The sequence below is a fragment of the Phodopus roborovskii genome, unplaced genomic scaffold, assembly GCF_943737965.1.
Source record: "Phodopus roborovskii unplaced genomic scaffold, PHOROB, whole genome shotgun sequence".
Taxonomy (NCBI): Eukaryota; Metazoa; Chordata; class Mammalia; order Rodentia; family Cricetidae; genus Phodopus; species Phodopus roborovskii.
Genome location: NW_026125052.1, coordinates 4,551,592 through 4,571,637, shown reverse-complemented (window position 1 = coordinate 4,571,637; position 20,046 = coordinate 4,551,592). Strand labels below are relative to the sequence as shown.

The window sequence follows — 20,046 nt, the reverse complement described above, 5'->3', positions numbered from 1 at the left end:
ACTGCTCAAGAGAGCTGTACTCCAGTACCTCCCGTGGATGCAGTAAAGGTGGGGAGGGGAGTAGGCAAAGAATGTCACCCCAAGGAGGTTACACCATACACTGACAGACCCAGCCTGCCCAAGTTGCTATCATCATAGGAGGAGACAGGAAATAAGAGGACTGGCGGTGTAGCTCAGTGCAGAGCACTGGCCCACTGTGCAAACCATGTGTGTGGCTCGATGCTCAGCAAGGTCCAAACAAAAGCAAAACAAGAAGACTAGGTGAAGATAGAGGCCATTGAATTTGAGGTTCTAGGTACTGGAGAGATGGCCCAGAGGCTAAGAGCTCTGCCTGTTCCTGCAGAGAACTTGGGTTCCGATTCCCAGAACCCACGTGGTGCCTAACAACTGCCTGTAACTCCAATTGCAGGCTGGACAGTGGTGAGGGACACCAAGAGTACACTAGGCATACATGGTGTACAAACATACATGTGTGCAAAACATCCATACATGCAAAATAGTATCTTTGAGTTTGAAGTCCCATACACTGTATCAGGCTTAGGTCTGGAATGAGTACTTTCCTTGTCCACTTGACAGATCTGGAATCATCTGGGGGGGGGAGGGGCTATGTGGATTCTGTTGAGGTGGAAAGACCCACCTACTTTGAGGAGCCCCACTCTTTTTTAAAAAGATTTTTTTTTTTAAATTTTAATTATGTGTACATGTGTTTGTCTGTGTATGTTATGTGCACATTGCTCTCAGAAGCCAAAGGTGTTGGGTCACCTAGAGCTGGAGTTACAGGCAGTTTTGAGTTCCCATTGTGGGTGCTGGGAATCAAACTTGGGTCCCCTGAAAGAGCAGTAGGTGCTCAATGGTGCTAAGGGAAGCAGGACTCCACTCCCAAGCTCTGACATCATGTAGCCCCAAGGGATTCTACTTAAAAACCTCAGTCAGCACCTGCCAGGGCCAGGCCAGCGGGGCTGAGATTTACAGATCCAGGTGGATCCAAATGGGATTCTTTCAGGCTATAAAATGATTTAACAAAGAAAGGAAGAGGATGCTGGGCCAGACCATGATCTGATCAGACAGATCTTCTGTCCATGGGTCCTTGAGGGTAATAAGGTGAAAGCTCTACTCCTCTATATCCTGAACTCAGGTTTCTCCAGAGGAGCAAATTGCAAGGCCCCTGAAGATCAGAAACAGATGCATGGGCTGGATCAACTAGCAACTTGGTGAAATAAAACTTTCCTTATTCCCAAGACAAAAACACCACAAGGGAACACGATTCCTGTAGTTGTACTCAGAATCAATAGACTAAAACAATTACCACAGGAAATCTGACGACACCCAAAACTTCCACTAAATGAAGTGTCACAGAGTCTTGGTTTGGGTACTTGTCACATCTTCCTTAACCACATCCCTGGAGGTTTTACATGACAATTAATGTCTACCCTTGCCTGGCTTCTTGTCAGCCCTCGGTGGAGCCATGTGGCAAGGGTGAGCACCCTTCTGTGGCGCCATGGTACAACCAACCCTCCCTTTCCAGCCCAGTAACAGGAAGTGCACACCGGGGGAAGCAGTATGTCAATCATTTCTCTGCCGTCACCCTGAACTGAAGAAGCTTCTGCCGTATTAAGCAATCCATCATAACAGTTGTGACTGGTTAACTTTAATTTGTCAAAATAAATCTGCAGTATTTTGCATGTTAGTAATACAGTGCTGGTATTGACAGGTAAAATGATCATCTGCGTACATAGAAACCTTCATTTAGGAGCACACCTTAGGAGGGAAATGAGTACACAGTAAAAGGTAAATGCAGGCCAAGCAGCGAGCCCTAGAGCAAGCGTAACAGGCTGGATGTCAGATTTGAGGATTATCTAATACAACTGTTTAGCTGCCAATCTGATAAAGGGGAAGCTCTCCACCAGGTTACAACCAGGAGGGAAAACATACTCTGCCTTTTTGTCGAGTGGTGGCCGTCGGTGCCTTCAACACATGGTTGAGTCAGTTCATCAGCGTCACAACTCAGTTTCAGTTCCAAGACACAGGAGGATCTCACCGTACAACCTGTTTGTGCCCCCTCTGCTATGGCCTACCCTCACCCCACCCTCACATCAATTCTCCCCCTCCCCGAAGAAGACACAACGTGGCTTTATTATTGCAGACAAGCTTCTTAAGTGAATAGAGTATGCATACAAAATAGCATTTTAACTGAAGTCATACAATGAAGTCTCACTCCTGTTTACAATGAATTGATAAAACAATCATTTCTTGTATATATCTTTTTTTTTTTTCCTGTAAGAACTAATACTCTCAGGATCTTATGACCACGCTGTAGCCTGAGGAAAGGGCCCGTACCTGCCCACTTTGACTGCTCCTTGGACCACTGTGGAGGAAGGCTGGGCTGTCTGAACTATGAAGGATCACGACTGCCAGCAGACAGAGCACATGCCAGGAAATGAGGTTTCCTCCACATGTGACCACTGCCCTCCCAAGTCTCAGCAGTGCCATTCCTGGGCCTTTCCCACTTGAGCCCTTCCAGTAGCTCACACATAATGATCTACATATTAAAAAACAAACCAATTTTCAACTGTGGATAAGAACTGTTGTAACAAAGTCATAGCTACATATTTTTCTCTACATTTTGTTTATTGAGACAAACTAATTAAAAGGCACAAACATAGGGCATGTTTACATGGACATTATAACAAACATATACATTAAAAGTGTAGGAATGTGTTGCCTTCCTGCTAAACAGAAAGTTCCTAAGCTTTATATATACAAAAGTTGTACAATTTAATGTCCTAAAGTACAAAAGATCATTTATAAAATTATTTTACACTAGGTACTATTTATTTTAATTTTTTTTTTTTACTATGTAGTTCATCCCCCTAGAACTGTTTTGTATAATGACACACAGATACCTGTCCCTGATGTAAGAAGTCTGCCTCAGATGCAAGGTATTTTGATGTTTGTACTGACACAGTAGGGTATAAACGGAAGTCATCTGGTGAGAGTCCTGCATGCATTCTGCAGGGCTAACAAAACTCATTTCCATGTAACTGCAAGATTAAAAATGAAAAAGACTCAAAACATATTGCAATGTAAAAAAAAAAAAAAAAAGGAAATACAGCATCTTGGTTTGAATGAACTCTTCTTTAACACAATGCTTTAAAAACACAAAGTGTGGCATGATGGCGTAAAGAGGATCTGATTCCCTAGCTTTTGGTTTCTACCGTATGTACAGGGGTAAAGCATCCTCCGGCTAAGAAACAAAAGCACATGTCTCAACGTGCACATCACTGCTGGGTTTCCATGAAGCATACAGACAGCTGCCTCCCTGAAAACTCCAGAAAGCAGATACAAGTGTTTTCTTAAAGGAAAAAAAAAAAGTGATGTCCATATTTACAAAGTTGAACGAATCTGCACAATACTTGATTAGACAGAAGGAGGGAGAAAGATACACTCTGCTTGTTCTGAAGGGGCATCCTACCTAGTTAGTGGTTAGAATAAAAACTGTATACAATTTAATATAAGACATAGACTCTAGTGAGCGTCTAACACACATCTGTGCCTGTTGTAACATCAACAGGTGCTGATTGGGAGAGAGAGGGGCCTATCACATCCCAGTGCCTCCAATGTCTTCCAATTTAAAGCAATAGATTTAAACTGTTTCAAAGTCCTCATCGCTCCTGAACAGGACCCATTGGCCTGTGTTTGGAGCCTGCCTGTGTGCACACCTGACCTCTCCTAAGTCAGATGCAGCCTTTCTCATCAAAACACAATTTATTTTTGTTTTTTTAAGTTTTTTTTTTTTTTTAAAAAGTCAACTACAATGCTATATTCCATCAGGATTAATATGCTGAGCAATATTTACATCTCCAAATATCAGGTCACAATCCCTATTATATGTTGAAGTTAGAATGATAAATTATCATATGCTTTGCATATCAGAGCTGGTATCACCTTTCCCATAGGGAATGCTGCCTGAAATTAACATATTCCCAAAGGTAAAATGCATATTCTCTGAAATGCATTTTATTATGACAATGTATCTATTTACTCATACAAACAAAAAACACAGACAATTCTACACTAGCTCTCAGTCTGTGGGTTTAGATCTTCAGGTTAAAACCATCCACCTTGAACAGGGGGGAAAGCTCTGCTAGTGTTTACAATAAAATGATTTCGTGGGATTAAAAACAAATAATGCTTTTTCATTTTGAAATGGTTTTATGATTGGTTTTAATTCTGGCTTTTCACCTTGTCAGCTACTATCCCGTTTAAGCAATGCTGTCAGCTAACAGGGTTCCTGATTAAACTAAAGTGGTCCAGTGATAAGTTACACATATACCCTACTTTGAACCCCAGCCAAATTGGACCAAAATGCTACTACAATCTTATTAACTAACGTAATAAAACCTCCCAATTTCATAGTCTGTTTTTTTTTTCCTGCTTTAATTAACTAAACGTTGCTGGTAAATATTTACTTTAACCCATATTTTGACTTTATAATACTGTTTACCAAGGTGGTGATGTAGGCAAAGCTTGGGGCAAGAAAGGCATGCTTTCCACAGGCCTCATCGCTATATTGAGAGGAGCAGCTAATGTCATAGGCGTGGGCAGGTTCATGGGAGATGTGATGGTGACTGGGTGTGCTATATTCACCGGGGCAGTTACAGGGGTGGGGAGGTTGACCGGGGTAGTGAGTGTTAAAGGAGAGGTCATGGATAATGGACTGGTTATAGTTACAGGATGCCCTATGTTCATTGGGCTGGTTATATTAACTGCACTTGAAACATTTACTGGACTTCTCATGCTCATTGCAGCTGCCACTGTGACTGGGTTTGACATAGTCCCAGACGACACAGAGGACGTTATATTGAATGGAGTAGTGAGAGTCACAGGTGTCGTAGCAGCCGTGGAAGTTTGGCACAGGTTGGCAGCTTCTAGAATGAGAAGACAAAAGGGACTTTAGGCTCTCAAAACTATAAGCAAAATTCAGCTTCTGAATTAACTTCTCTTAATTAAAAAGAACATTTAATAAATCAAATTACAGTTTCTACCAAGTGATCAAATATGAGGAGAGGATCTTCTGAGAACAGTCCTGGGGCTGGGGCTCCTGCTGTGTGAATCTCCTCTCTAATGCCTGGGAGGACTTGGGCAATCTGTTCAACCCTGAACTTTGATTTCAGCTCAGATTTACTCACCTACCTCAGAGATGCTGAGGACCAGTGATTTCTGGAAGGCCCTCTGGGAAGCAGAGGTGCTAAGTAGGGTAAATGTTCTCACTGCCTTCATGCAGCTCTCCTGCGTTCTACAGCCTTTCCTGGGAGAGTCAGCCAGCAGCAGGCCAGCAGGAAAGGCTTGTCTACACAGAGCTGGGCCAGTAATTTCTCAAGAGGCACACTGTAACTAGCAGAGAGGTGTGTGCACTCACAGACACAAAATGACAAAAAGGCTTCTGAGATGTGAAGCCACATTCTGTTGAGGTTTTAAAAAAGGGTGAAGAATGATAAACACTAGTTTAGTGTCTGTCTGAGTCAGAGGAAACAAGTTACATAACATTTCTTTTCTTTTTGAGACGAGGTCTCACTATGTAGCCTTGGCTGGCCTGTAACTGCCTGCCTCTACCTCTCCAGTGCTGGGATTGAAGGCATGTGCCACCATGCCTGGCTTATAAAGCTTCTTGTGTTAAGGGAAAAGCTACTACTCAGCAGCTGTGTTCTCCTTTCCTTTTCACTCCTTCTTCCTCTTTTTCTAATGCTGATAGAATCACCTACTTCATGGCAATATCATCTAACTTCCCACAATACACACAGCACCAAGCATACCAAGTAGGACTAACTCAGGCAAGTTAGGGAACCCCAGTCTTTTTTATCCAGCAATGCCTGAACAGTTCTTTAAAATATCCCTGGGGCTGGAGAGGTGGCTCAGGAGTTAAGAGCACATGTTGCTCTTGCAGACAACCTGGGTTCAATTACCAGCAACTACATGGTGGCTCAAAACAATCTGTAGCTCCAGTTTTCGGGGGATCGGAAACCCTATTCTGCAGGCACCAGGCATACATGTGGTACACATACATACAATCAGGCAGAACATTTACACACATAAATAATAAATCTTAATTAAAAAATAAATCCCTGGAAAGTGACATTCCATCCACCCCCTCAAGAAAATTCAGCACCACCTACAATATGCCATAAAATGCCAGTAAGGAGACAGACCTGTGACAGCCATTCAAATCTACAGCTGGAGAAGGTCTGCACAGGCTCCATAGAGGGGTCAAGCCACTTCAGGTTAGTAAGCAGCCCTTCTCTGATTGGTCTGACATTATCTGGCATGCCTTGCACTACATACCAGGAGTTGCCAAACAAACTGATGATGGAGAACCATCCAGGGAGGCTTTGTTTTTTAATAGATTTCTGGGAAGTCTATAGGGAAAAGCTTCCTCAATGACAATCTGATTTTCATCCAGATTTGGGAATTTAAAATTTATCCAGGTTTAATATTTAAAGGACATTTCTGGCTGGGCATGGGCCTCTGGGTTTAGGGGCTTTTGGGCAGCTAGGGCTACATAGTGAGACCCTGTCTCAAAAAAACAAAAACACACAAACAAAACACTGACATTTTAAAATCAAGTTTAGATTTTCATTAGGTTTTCAATACAGCAGTCTCCTCTCTCTTAAAATGTAATGTTTACTAACAGAAAGAGAGAGACTCCAGCTACAAAAAATGTGAACACAATGGCATTCTGGAGGTCAGAAGATGAGCTAAACAATCAATTCTTATTGTGCACAGCAAACTGAAATACAACAGGGAACACAAATGCAGCAAGTGAGACTGGGAGAAGGCCCACTGGCTTCCTGGGGGACAGCGTCACTGCTGCCGTTCTCGTCCTCATGCTCTGCTCAAAGGAAGGCCTTTCTGTCTCCTGTGCCACCTCCCTGTCTCCTCTGCAGTCTTCTTTTCACTCTAGAGGATCAAACTTTTGGTACTGTACATAAAAGGCAAGTATTTACTCCTGGGCTGGGCCCGGTCCCCAAGCATCCTTCTACTATGTCTTCAAACACTTTCACTCCTTCTCTAGTGAAAATATTCTTCACAGTGTACTTTCAACAAGGACACAATTATCACTATCTCTACTTCTACAACAAAGTTCTCAACAGCAGACGTGCAGAGAGGTTAAGGTAAGGGCAGCCCAGGGAAGAGCTAAAGGACAGGTTAAGGTAGGGGCAGCCTAGGGAAGAGCTAAAGTACATTAAAGGTGAGACTAAGAGCCAAAAGAAAAGACAGGACAGAAAGGTCTGAATTATGCAGTGCAGGACCAGCCCTGAGAAACAGAAAATCAACTATGCGAAAATGAATTTACACAAAATATTAAAAAGGAGCCCATTGAGTGATGATGGCACAAGCCCTTAATCTCAGTGCTTGGGAGGCAGAAGCAGGCCATCTCTATGAGTTCAAGGCTAGCCTGGTCTACAAAGCAAGTTCCAGGACAGCTAGAGCTATTACACAGAGAAACCCTGTCTTGAAAAACAAAAACAACAACTCTCCCATAACAAAAACCAAATAAACAAAAAACAAAAACAAAATAAACAAACAAAAAAAAAAAACCCAAACAAACAACAACAAAAACCAAAACCCAAAAGGGCCCATGCCAGGCATAGTGATGCTCATCTTTTAATCCCGGCACTTGGGAAGCAGAGGCAGGTGGATCACTGTGGGTTTGAGGCCAGTCTGGTCTACAGAGTAAGTTCCAAGGCAGCCAAAGCTACATAGACACTCTGACTTAAAACTAAACAAAAAAAGGAACCCTTAACACAAGGACACTGACGTAAAAAGGAACTATAAGCCCCAACCTTGACTGTACATGTAACACAAAGTAAATCCAGAGAAAGAACAAAGCAGTATTTCCCAGTAATAAAAGCCTAAGTGGAAGCCCTGTCAGCAATAACTAGTTTATACAAAGCCCTGTCCAGGAAGCAGCACTGTGAAGCTAGACTCCCCCACTGCTGTGCTCCCCTTCAGTCACCTGGAGTACTAGCTAAACACTCCTTGAGTCACAGCTGGAGCACTGGAAACCCCTTCTTACCTTTCTTTCTTGCTTTGACAGCTTCTTCCCACAGTCTCAGTGTCTCTACCTGCTTCCCTGGCCAGCTCGTCACATGTTGTTGTTGCTGCTGCTGCTGTTGCTGCTGCTGCTGCTGCTTCTGATTGCTGGTCTCTTCACTCATGCACGCTATTCCAAAGACAAATGACAAATGTTGGATTTACCTTGAAAAAAATGCAACCATGTTTTCAAACCCAAACCTAGCAGCTAGAGATATAACAGGTCAGTTATTACAGTGCTTGGCTAACATACAGGAAGCTCTGGGTGCCATTCTCAGCATAAGACCCTGTAAAAACAAAAGCAAAGAAACCCAAGCCAAGCCAGAAGTAGTGGTGCACACCTTTAATCTCAGTGCTCAGGTGGCAGAGACAGATGGATCGCCAAGATCTTGACCAGTTTTGTGGTCTACATTGTGAGTTCTAGGCCAGCCAAGACTACATAGTGAGAACCTGTTTCAAAAACAAACAAACACACCCAGACCTAGATGCTTTGACACCTTGTACCTCCATGGACACTGTCAGTTAACTATTAGCTCTTAATGTAGTGACTCTTTTTTCCTGCTTGTGTCTATACTGAGACAAGCAAATAAGTCAGGAAACTAAAGTCACTAAAAGTCAGGAAACCAGGGCCAGCAAGATGGCTCAGCAAAGGAAAGGCACCTGGCATCAAGCCTGATGACCTAAACTCAATCTCTGGGACCTATGTGGTGGAAGGAGAAAACCAATTCCCCAAAGTTTTCCTCTGACCACCACAATTGCACTGTGGCATATGTGTGTACACACACTAAATAAAGTACCATTTTAAATAATCAATAGAACTAAAAAACACTTTAAGGAAACAATTATTTGCTACATTAAAAAAGGAATCACCTTTGAAAAGGGAAGTTGGATAATGTTAGCATGGGTTCAACATTTAATAAATTATCAAAAATATTTATTTAACCACAAAGACATACATTAAAAGTAAATTTTTATAAAGTATTACATGCTAGATAATGAACCCAATATACTCACAAAAATGCAAAAGTGGATGGTACTAAGACACATTAAGCTAGTTAGGTATGGTGGCATACACTGTTAATACTAGTACTTTGGAGGCTGGGCAGTGGTGGTTCACGCCTTTAGTCCCAGCACTCGGGAGGCAGAAGCAGACAGATCTCTGTGAGTTCGAGGCCAGCCTGATCTATAAAACCTAGCTCCAGGTCTGCTTCCAAAAGCTACAGAGAAATACTGTCTCAAAACAAAACAAAACAAAACAAAAAAAACAACAACAACAAAAATATAGTACGTGGAGGAAGTCAGATCTCTGAGTTCCAAGTCAGCCAAGGCTACAAGAATAAAACAAAACAAACCCAAAAACATTAAATTTTTCCATTTACTAAAGCCATTCACAATAATTTATTTAAAGAATCTGACATTTCTGTTGCATGAAATATATATGTAAGAAGGTACAGAATTATGAAAATAACCTTGTTCTAGTGGCTAGGGAAATGTTTAAAATAAAAAGTTCAGTATATTAAGTACTAAATTTTATCTTCAACTTTGAACTTAAGACAAACCAAATATTCAGACCTTCCAATGTTATGATATCTGTGTGTGTGTATGTGTGTGTATGACAGAGAGAGAAATAGAGAAAAACAGAGAGAGAGAGAGAGAGAGAGAGAGAGAGAGAGAGAGAGAGAGAGAGTCTCATGTAGCCCAGGCTGGTCTCAAACTGTTTCTGTTGGTGATGCTAGCCTTGAACTCCTGATCCTCCTGGTCCCATCTTCCAAGGGCTAGGATTACAAGTATATGCCACCATCCTTGGCTCAAGTTTATTATTATTGTATTATATTACTTTGAGACAGTGTTGCAGGCTAGCTTCAAATGTACTTTATAGCCAACTCTGACCTTGAACTTCTGATACTCCTGCTTCTAGCTCCCATGCTTTAGGAATACAGGTGTGAACCACCACACCCAGCTGTTGCAATTCTAAGTACCAGAGCTCTTATTCAAACATCATTTAAAAAAAAAAAAACACTGAAAATAGCTGGGATGAAATTCTGTTCTGTGGATATAATTAGTAGTAGTAGACAAGTATGGGACTAGAAGCAAATGAATGGAGATTGTAACAATGTTGTTTGCATACATGTGTTTATAAAGCACAGTTCCAACACCAACAGGCTCTCTCCATTGATGCCTGCTGGCCTATTTTGGAAATTGGAGGAGACAAGATGAATATCAATACACCCCTGAGGGCATAGTCAAAACTTCTTTGATATATTGAAAAAAATTGGTCTAGATTTCATCAATATGAAATGCAAAACAATCTGAAACATCACCTACTTTTGCTGATGCCTTGTTTACATGTATTACAGTTGATACTTTGGCTCTGCCCATGTGTCTTTAAGTGGCTGGTGATGTATGCTGCACTCAAGAGCTTCCCACAGATGTTACATGACACCTTGCCTTCGTGGCGTACCATGTGTGTCCGTAGTCTGTCTTTGGTGGCAAAGGCAGCAGTGCACGTCTGCATGAGGGAGGAAAACTTTTTTTAAATATAGACTATCCTGTTCAACTCACTTTAAAGTACGTATATTCTACACATTACCCCTACCCACGTCAGCAAGTTGGCTAAACTGGTATAATTTTTAGTGCATGTGTTACTGAGAATCACAGATCATACTAAAACATCTGGTGAATTTTAGATGCTTCCATTTTGGAGGAAAAAAACACATCAACATAGAGTAGTGAAAAGATATGCGGCTCACATTCAGTTAAACCTAGATCTAGGGCTGGGCCAAGGGCTTAGTGATAGAGTACTTGTCTCATGGGTTCAATTCCCAGCACTGCAAGAACAAAGCCAAACAAGGCAAAAACAAAAAACTGGATTTAAACCAAGTTTCACAAATCACTAAACAACGTAATGCTGAACAAGACAGTTAACCTGTCTCATGTTTCTATGGAACAGGGACAGCACCTATCACAAAATGCCTGGCAGATTAAGAGGTAGACATGCATAGCAGGTACTCACTGAATGGAACTATGATCCTTCCTTCAATTAGATTTTTCTTAGAATTCAAGTCACTTACTTAATAAAATCCATCATTAACAAACAATTGAAAGGAGCACTAACTTGGATCGGGAATGCCTAAAACAGTCATCTGATTTAGCAAAATTCTTAACTTTTTCATTGTGACAATTTATTTCTAATAAAATCACTGATCTAAACATATTTTCAAATTTGGTAACAACAGACAAAAATCTAGTAAATAATAACAGTTATCCAGATGATGACAGAAAATGCACTATAACATTTGCTCCTTCTCTGTGCTGGAGAGGCATCTCTTTGGTTAAGAACAGTAGCTGCTCTTGCAGAGGAACCAGGTTCAGTTCCTGGCATCCACATGGTGGCTCACAAGCATCTGTAACTCCAGCTCTAGGGCATCTGACAGCCTCTTTTGTCCCGCTTGGGCGGTAGGAATGCACATGATCCACATATATATACAGGCAAACAGTCATACACACAGCATAAAAAAAGTACAAAAGGAGCTAGAGAGATGACTCAGCAGTTAAGATCACTGGCTGTTCTTGTAGAGGACCCAAGTTCAGTTCCTAGCACCCATGTAGCAGTTCACAACCATCTGTGACTCCCATTCCAGGAAATGTGATGCCCTCTTCTGATCTACTTGGGCTCCAGCAAGCATATGGCACACATACATACACTCAGGGATATACATATACACATAAAATCGATAGTTTTTTAATTACAAGATTTCCCCCTTACACCTAAAATTACTGCCAAGGGGGAGGGACATAGCTACACAAAACAATACACTTATATTTCAAAACATTTTTTATTATAAAAATATACTGTCTTATTATATATCATAAAACTAGAATTCCGATGAACCACATTCACTCCAATCAGTCGCTTAAAGACTGTTACAGGACCACATGATTCTAGTGGCTCCGACTTTCTGGTAAAGTGCACCAAGTGCTACACTAAGGATAAGTCATTTTAACTCTTACTTGGCATTTGAAGGGTCTTTCTGTTGAATGCACATGTTTTACATGACAGCTTAGGTGGTCAGGCCTGTAAAAGAGTTTCAAACAGAAGATGTAATGGAACACTCAAGAGAGAAGGCTACTTGTGTGAGCTTCACCTTGGCACACTACAGGGAGCACTCTGCAGAAAGCAGTTACCAACTCCCTTCACCCTCAGTGCAAACCACCTTACCTCTCACATCATAAACACAAATCTTAATCCTTCACCTGTTATTTTTCTTCTAGTCAACGTCATATCATATTCATTCCTGATTCTTTACAATCACAAACATTCAAACTTTTAGTTCCAATACCAGGAATGCACAGCTACCACTGTGTTAACTCTAAGAGGCTGTTTTTTTGTTTGTTTGTTTGTTTGTTTGTTTTTGTTTTTGTTTTAAATGAAATAGAATACACATAAAAATAGGGGTAGGGGACAGGGTAAAATCCTTCTAAAAGCTGCATTAAGGGTATCCAAGGTCATTCCAACTAACAGGGAAATCTCTTTGATCTGCACAGAGATACTCATATTGAGTTCTCCAACTGAAATAAAAATTGGCGAGACTTTTGAAGTAATAAGAATCTACTTGCCAAATGAAGGCACGGGTCTACTGAAGTCCCTCCTTAAATGACCTAACAGGTTAAGTGCTATGTCTCCACTAGTCACTCATACCAAACAAACCACAGTTAAGACTTCCTCTTAAAATGTAGACCTGCTCATGTATTTTCTTACATAAACCTAGATCATAGACACAAACTGACGCTCATTGATACCATAATGAAAAAGCAAAGCACAATGCAGTACCTTGAGAAGCCTTTCCCACAAACACTGCAAGTATAGGGTTTGGTGATGCCTCCTTCATGAGACCGCACATGGTAAGTCATCCGGTCCTTCCTCTTGAAGCGCTGATTACAAATAGGACACTCAAAGGGCTTTTCGTCCGAATGGGAAAGCTTGTGCCGATTGAGGTGGTACACATCCCGGAAGGCCTTCCCACACATCTCACAGGCATGGTTCTTCTTGACGGGCTTACTGGGTTTCTTGACAGACTGGGGCACAGGCATTGCTGTGGTGCTGGCACTGCTACTGGGGTTGGTGCCCGAGGAAGATGTAGTGACTGTTGATAAGATGCCTGCAATGGTTGAAACCAACGAAGTTCGGCTGCTGTCCCCAGCGATGGTGGAGATAAGGGGAACCACCGTGGTGGGGGTTTTCTTTGCCCGAGACACCAACTTGATCCCTGTGTGGCAGGACTGATGGCGCCTCAGGTGATAGCTGTCCCTGAATGCTTTACTGCAGTAAGTGCACACAAACGAAGTTTTGGGTTTTTCTTTTTTAATCCCAATGGCATCCTTTAATGTTTCTGGTGCAGCCTGAGGTTTCTGAGTTATTGGTATTGGAAGCAATGGTTTCTGATCAGGGGGCTCCACAGCAGAACTCAGGAGCGGCAGCAAGCTGTTCTGTGCTGCCTGCTGTTGGTGATGGGAGGCTTCATGGGCCTAAAACCAAACATTTATACTTGAGAAACTGAGGTACTCAGAGTGACCTTAACCATCCAACATGTTCCAGACAAGACAGAGAAGAGACAGTTCAGGAGCCGGTGAGCTGTTCTCTGCAACAGAGCTGCAGTGACCACCCGCTCTCAAGAGCTCTGGGCACAAAACACTGAAAATCACGGATGATCAAAATTTTTTGCATCTACATTGCTGACAGCAATAGTACATTCAAACAGCTGACTAAAGTACACACTATCCTAGCTCATGAGAGACATTCGTTGATGAAATCAGCACACATTTGACTGTCAATACAGAAACCAAGTTTAAATAACTTGTCAAAAAGAATTACATCCAGATTTATGTATTTAACAGTACCTGAGATTGTGGCAACATACAAACTCTGTACATGACCAACACCATCATCTACTTGTCTGTTACTAAAGATATAAAAAGCAGCAAGTCTCTCACTCTCTATAAGAAGCAAATGATTGAGAAAAGGCTTGCTAAGCAATGACAGCAATATAGCTCTGTGAATACATATACTAGCTGTATAAGTTTACTTATAAAGTTAATCACTCAACTCTACTAAAAGATTTGGCAGAAATGAAAGCTGCCATTTATAACTGGGAAGGCATCTGTGAAGGTGGCAAAACACCTGTCAGTTACTTCTCAGACCATGAATCCTCTACTAGAGTCTGCGTCCTTTACTGACACTAGTAAAAGAGAAACCAAACTGCTACTGCACTCAAGTCCATCCTCCTCTTCCAGAATCAGGCTGTGGTACAGTATTAGATGTATGCTTCTCTACTTCAGAACTGTAGCTGGACCACTGTTTGGAAATTTTAGAAAATGATGGAAAAAGTTCTTGAAATAGCTCTTCCTAATATGTTGTTCTTTACCAACATTATTTTTTTTTAATACTTGACAGTGAGCCCAAGCCCCTATGCTTGAGTTTTGTAATCCTAAAAGGATCATGCTAAGAGTTCCAAATATTTTAAGCATATTACATCCTAGGCAGAGCCTATTCCATCATCGTAGACACTTTAGGCAGTTTTCTTACCCTTCACACTGTAGTAACTTGACTAGCTAAGTTGATTAAAGACACAGAAAACAAAACAAGTGCCCAACGAAGCTGGCAGAGCTCCTCCTTTGATGGTCAAGAACATCTATCCCACACTGTCCACTTAATGACAGCTCAGCAGCTGTGCCTTCAACCACTCTCTCTAAATTTCATAGTTTTTATTTAAATGTCCTTTAGGCTTTGGAATGACACTCAGAAATTGTAGCGACTAATAGGTATCTTTCCAGATTCAATGTCCATACTGAATTACAGTTCACTTTTCATCCAATATGTACAGCTCTTTTAACTTAGGGGTCTATCTACCCAGATGTACTTAGAGAATCTGGTCCCTAATCTTACTCTTTTTCAAGCTAACTAGGCTACCCAAGTTTCCATAATGAATACAAACAGTTAAGAGCTGAAGCTAGCTCAAGATATACAATTTCAAAGGCTGACAGATCACACACCATGGAATGCAAATCTTCTGGACAAAGTTCAAACTTATAACATTTTGAGCTATGTTTCAATTCTAAACAACCATTAATAGGATGGACTACTAAAAGAAATAACTGTCATTTTACCAATCCAGATGTTTGTGCAGTCCAGATTATTTTTACAGAATTACTGATGCTCACTCTCACAAGGGTCACCTCAGGTCCCTGCTTCCTGAGTAAAATGCCATAGAACTACTAGAGGCACTTCTGTATAAAGCCAGCTAAGAGGGCAATTTTCCTCAGCTTGTTTTCTGAGGATGGGAGTTAAATAAAAACCACGGCCTGCCTTCAGTGAAGTGATTTACTTCTCAAATGTAAGTTCCCAGTAGGCTTTTATTTGACTAGCATCAATCACCACATCAAAGTTTAAATTTCATCTTCTAACTCAAGTGCTCTAGCCCTGCACATGCTTTCCTTTTTCTGGTGCTGGCAAAAGACAAACCAGAAATGTTATTTCATCACTCAGGATGGTAGGATGTGGAACCATGAAATCTCCATTGCCAGAGGGTAAAAGATTTTGTACTGAAACAAATTAGCATCGGTGAGTCATATCTTGAATGCCCTGTTGGAAGAATCATCCACCAAACATTTTAAGAGCTACACTTTCACTTTCCACAATGTTATCTGGGAAGCAAGCAGTTTATTAAAATTTGTTTAAAGATATAAATTCAACAGGATGCTCCAAGAAACAGTTTAATTCTCTATTTCCCCAGCGAGTAACCGAAAGCTGGCACTGAATAGCTAGCTATTCGCAACTTTCCATAGGAGAGACTGAAAGTCTCTTTACTCATTGTCCTCAACTCTAAATTACAGCTTTTCCAACAATTTTCAGGGCACACACTGTACATCCAGGATCAAATATGAGCTTTCACATTTCCTCCTCAGGTGGAAAAAAAATAAGATGGCGATAGCTTTATCCAGGAAAATAATAGTTAAAATAGCTTTTAAAAAGTTATTTCATGGGATCTTTCAACTACCTTCCCAAAGATGAACTGTGGGTTTCTCCTTTACATAAAGAACTTGTTTTGTTCATTCGCCATTAAGTTCACAGATACTCGGTCTAACACTGTTTAAACCACTTCTATTGTAAAATGACCATTTGTAAGTGTCTTCTAAAGAAGGCATCTGCCATCTTTGCACCAACCCGCAGGCCAGCTAGTTCTGTATTTCTTTGCCAATGCATTCTTAAGTTGATTATCACTTTATTAACAAGCTCATCAAAGCACAATAAAACCAATACGAGATCAGGATGACAAAGTGGCAAGTTCATGAATTTCAAAATCTTAAGAATTCCTGATTTTAATATGCAAATTATTTCATTAATTACTTAAAATCAAAATGCCTTGAAAATATGCCTTAATACGACAAGCCAGGTTACACAATAGGTCATTTTGCGTTCTCCAGTTCCCTGTATTAACTGCACCGGGATGGGACCAGACTCGAGAGGATAATCTTCTGAGGATTCTGCATTTCCAAAGATCTCAAGCACCCAAGCTACGCGTTAGGAATTTTAGGAAGCATTCATAAGAAAATAACTCTGAGGCAGGCGCGAAGGACACACTTTAAAAACGACGCGCTTCCTAACCTCCGGTTCTGAAGTTTCTACGTGAGCTCATCTCTACTGCTCATCAATGTATTTGCAAACAGAAACGAAGCAAGGGGGGGGAGGTCCAAACAGGGGTCCTACATTAAAGTGGCAGGGGAAGGATACGGCTAAAGTGCCTGCTACAGTGACTTTAAAGTTTCTAGTAGAAAAGCGAAGACCCACACGCCATGAGTGACTCATCAGGGGGCTTTGTAAGCGGACTTTGCGCTCGCACTCCGCTTCCCGTCGCCCACTGGGCCGGAGCGGAGCGAACCTTCGAGCGGGCCGCGAGCGAGCGAGCGCAACGCGCTCAGAGAAGGTCGGGCCTGCAGGAGTCCCGGCCCCCGCCGCTCGCCGCTCCCCGCCCCCGCCCGGCCCCGCCAGCCCGGGGATTCCCCAAGCTCAATGGGACCGCAGGAGAGCTGGACAGAGGCGAGGGGACCGGCTGCCAGGGCTCAGCTAGGACTCGGACTCGGAATGGAAAAAAGTTTGCAGAGGGGAACCACGCTCGCAACACCCCCGGTCGGGTACACCCGAGGGGGCGGCGAGAAGGGGGAGTGGCGGCGAAGCCAGAGATACCCGCTATTCGCGGGATGTGGGAGGAGGGTCAGAAAGTCAACACACAAGCACACACACAAAAAGAGAGGTGACGCGAAAGCGCGAGCCAAAGATGGATGGGGACTCGGAGCAGCACCCGGGGACCCCCTCGTTGCGCCGCGCGGCCGGGTCGGGCGCGCAGTGGCCGAGCGGCCCGCGCTACCCAGCGGCCCGGCGCCCTCCTTTCTCTGGGCCGCGGGGTGGTGACAGCGACCGGCCTCCTCCCTTCCCCTTCGGGGCGGGAGGGAAGGGTGTGTGTCTGCGTGTGTGCCTGGGGGGGCCCGGGTTCACCCCGAGGCCTGCTTCTCCCCTGCACCCCGTGAGGCCGCCTCCTTTCACCTCAGCGGCCGGGCTCCGCCGGAGCGGGCGGGCGGAAAAACAAAGGGGGATTAAGGCCGGGCCGGAGAGCGGAGCCGGGAGGGGAGGAGCGCCCGCCCGAGCCCGGCCCGGCCCCCCTGGCCCCCCGGCCCCCCCGGGGCCCCCAGTACCTGGAACAGGAACGCGGTCCAGTTGGCCTCCATGGCTGCGGCGGCCGACCCCCCTCCTCCCCACTCCCCCCGCTCGGGGAGCCTCCTCAGCCGGAGGAGGCGACAACAAAGCGGCGGCGGCGGCGGCGGCAGCGGCAGCGGCGGCTCCTCAACATGGCAGCGCCGAGCGCGGCCACTTCCGGTAACCTCCGGGACGCACCACCGCGGCGGCGAGCGCGGGCGGGGGGGGAGCCCCGGCCCGGCCGCCGCCGCCCCCAGCCGCTCCGACCCCCTCCGGGCGTCCCCGCCGCCGGCGCGCCGCCTCGGAGCTCAGCCAGTGCCCGCGGGCGGTGGGGTCAGGGCGCCCGCGCGGGGGCTGGGGTGGGGCCGGGGGCGGGGATGGGGCGCGGCGTCCCCCCCCGCGGGGGTGTGTGATGCTGCGGTCCGTGGCTCAGGCAGCTGGAGCAGGGGGAGCTCAGGAGAGAAGATGGAGGACGCCAGGGTCTGGCGCTGGCCCGCTGGGCACAGCTGGGCTGCCTTGCGTGACTCTGACTCGGTGCCCAGTGGCGTCGCGTCCCTAGCGTGTCCTCAGCAGCAGTCAGAGCCCCGGTCAGTCACCTGGCCTCTTCAGACGGTCAGCGCATCACAGCTTCCACCTACGAACCAGGGGAACCAGGGGACGCTGGCTTCCAGTGTCCCTACCATCGCCCTTTGGGTGGCCTTCCCATTTGAGCAGGGAATTCCAGTAGGGTACAGCCTTAGATCCTCCTAGTGTGGAGGGAAACACTTCCCACGCGTTCAGATGTCATTACTGGGTTATTCTTGGGTGAAGGACTGTGTTTCCCCATCCTTCCTTTTCATCCCAGATACAGGAATATTTTTAAAACCCTCTCACGCCAGCGTTAAAAACAAACAATAAAAACTAACGAGAAAGTATATAGAGAAAATTATTTTAGTCTTTTAGTACATTTTCACTGCCCCTTTCCCCGAAAAAAAGTCAAACTTCTGGTTGGACGGCATCAGATGTCACTGAGGTGATCCCAACCTGTTTGCAGTTCCCAATCTTCTGTGTAGGAGTCAGCCACTGCTACTGGTTGAAATCTATAGATCGTAAGCATATTTGAAGTCTTGAGTGTTTTCTATCCTTTCCCCACATAGAGGTAGCTACTGTGAATATCAGAGTCAAACTATTATTAAACATATGCCTCCGGTCCAAGAAATCTGTGGTGGGGAAATGAGGGGGCAGGCTCCATCTATGGTATTTTTATAAACTGTTTTTAAAAAAATTCCTCAGATGGGCACATTATTTCAGGACTTCAACATATTTCAAACTGACTATATCCCTTCAAGACATTTCTAATGAAAGACATCTTCAACGTCCCCCAATGTATACAATCCAAGTAGCAGAGCTGCAGAACTCTGAGAATAGAAACTGAAGAGGCACAGTAACGTGATCTGTTTTTCACCCATTAAACAAATATATTGCCCTCCACTCTTCCATCAGTCACCAGAATAAAGGGGCTGGAAATGATGTCTGGTTCCTTTTAGTGTTGACTCCCCATTAGATACTGCCTGGAGGCCTTAGGTATGAAGGAGAAATCCAGCAGTTTGGATGGATCAGTAGCAGTAACCACAGAGAACTGGTTAGCCTAAGACAGGAAGGGACAAAATGAGTTTGTGATGTATCCCTCAGCTAAACTGCTGTATGTTCCCTGCGTCTGTTAGTCTTTTTTGATATTTCTGAAAGCTTAAGTTTACATATACACGTAAAAGAACAAGCTAACATATGTTCTTGCACTGACCTTGACATAGTATATCCTTGTATTTTCATTCAGTGGATAACTAGTTTCTGCTTCTTCCCTGCCTGAGAAGATTCACTTCAAGGTCTGTTTGCTTCCCCCCCCCCCCCATGTATAGCTGCTTCTCTCTTTAGCTGCCCTTTCAAAGTGTGACAAACAGAAAACCATTCTAAGGCCAATACTATGGTATCTAGGAACCCCTTCCCCAGCAGTTTCTCAGAGCATCTCTCAGAAGGGGTTTCCCCATGACAGGAAGTAGAGGTCAAATGAAAACAGTTAAACTACTGAAGAGCTAGATTTTAGGGGGAATTACAAATTTCATTTCTGTCCATAAGATAGGACCAGAATTCCTGAAAGTTCCTCAAATTCTTGCCTAAAAAAGGAACTTAACCATCTTTTAAGAATGTTCAAGTTGGCAGGGTGGTGGTGG

The 20,046-nt window shown here is 43.8% G+C and overlaps 1 protein-coding gene across 3 annotated transcripts; it reads right to left on the bottom strand.

The window, feature by feature from the left end:
- Positions 1 to 1,626: 1,626 nt before the first annotated feature.
- Positions 1,627 to 18,069, bottom strand: Vezf1 (vascular endothelial zinc finger 1). Of its 3 annotated transcripts, none has more exons than XM_051191537.1 (6): positions 17,839 to 18,061; positions 12,923 to 13,617; positions 12,103 to 12,166; positions 10,417 to 10,618; positions 8,075 to 8,221; positions 1,627 to 4,928 (listed from the first exon to the last, which is right to left on the bottom strand). In XM_051191537.1, the coding sequence occupies exons 1-6, from the start codon at positions 17,869 to 17,871 to the stop codon at positions 4,501 to 4,503; spliced, it is 1,569 nt and encodes a 522-aa protein (XP_051047494.1). In that variant the 5' UTR covers positions 17,872 to 18,061; the 3' UTR covers positions 1,627 to 4,500. The 3 variants fall into 3 exon arrangements, with proteins under 3 accessions (XP_051047494.1, XP_051047569.1, XP_051047597.1); XM_051191612.1 differs by having other exon boundaries at positions 10,417 to 10,600; positions 17,839 to 18,054; XM_051191640.1 differs by lacking the exon at positions 1,627 to 4,928 and adding an exon at positions 6,858 to 6,976 and having other exon boundaries at positions 17,839 to 18,069.
- Between the last annotated feature and the right edge of the window lie 1,977 nt (positions 18,070 to 20,046).

Coding starts and splice junctions, on each gene's coding strand:
- Vezf1 (XM_051191537.1), bottom strand. CDS start 17,871: ATGGAGGCCAACTGGACCGCGTTCCTGTTCCAG. Junction 10,619..12,102: donor AAAGACCCTTCAAATGCCAA/GTAAGAGTTAAA, acceptor ATTTAAAAAAAG/TTTTCCTCCCTCATGCAGAC. Junction 4,929..8,074: donor TGTCAAAGCAAGAAAGAAAG/GTAAGAAGGGGT, acceptor TTCTCATTCTAG/AAGCTGCCAACCTGTGCCAA.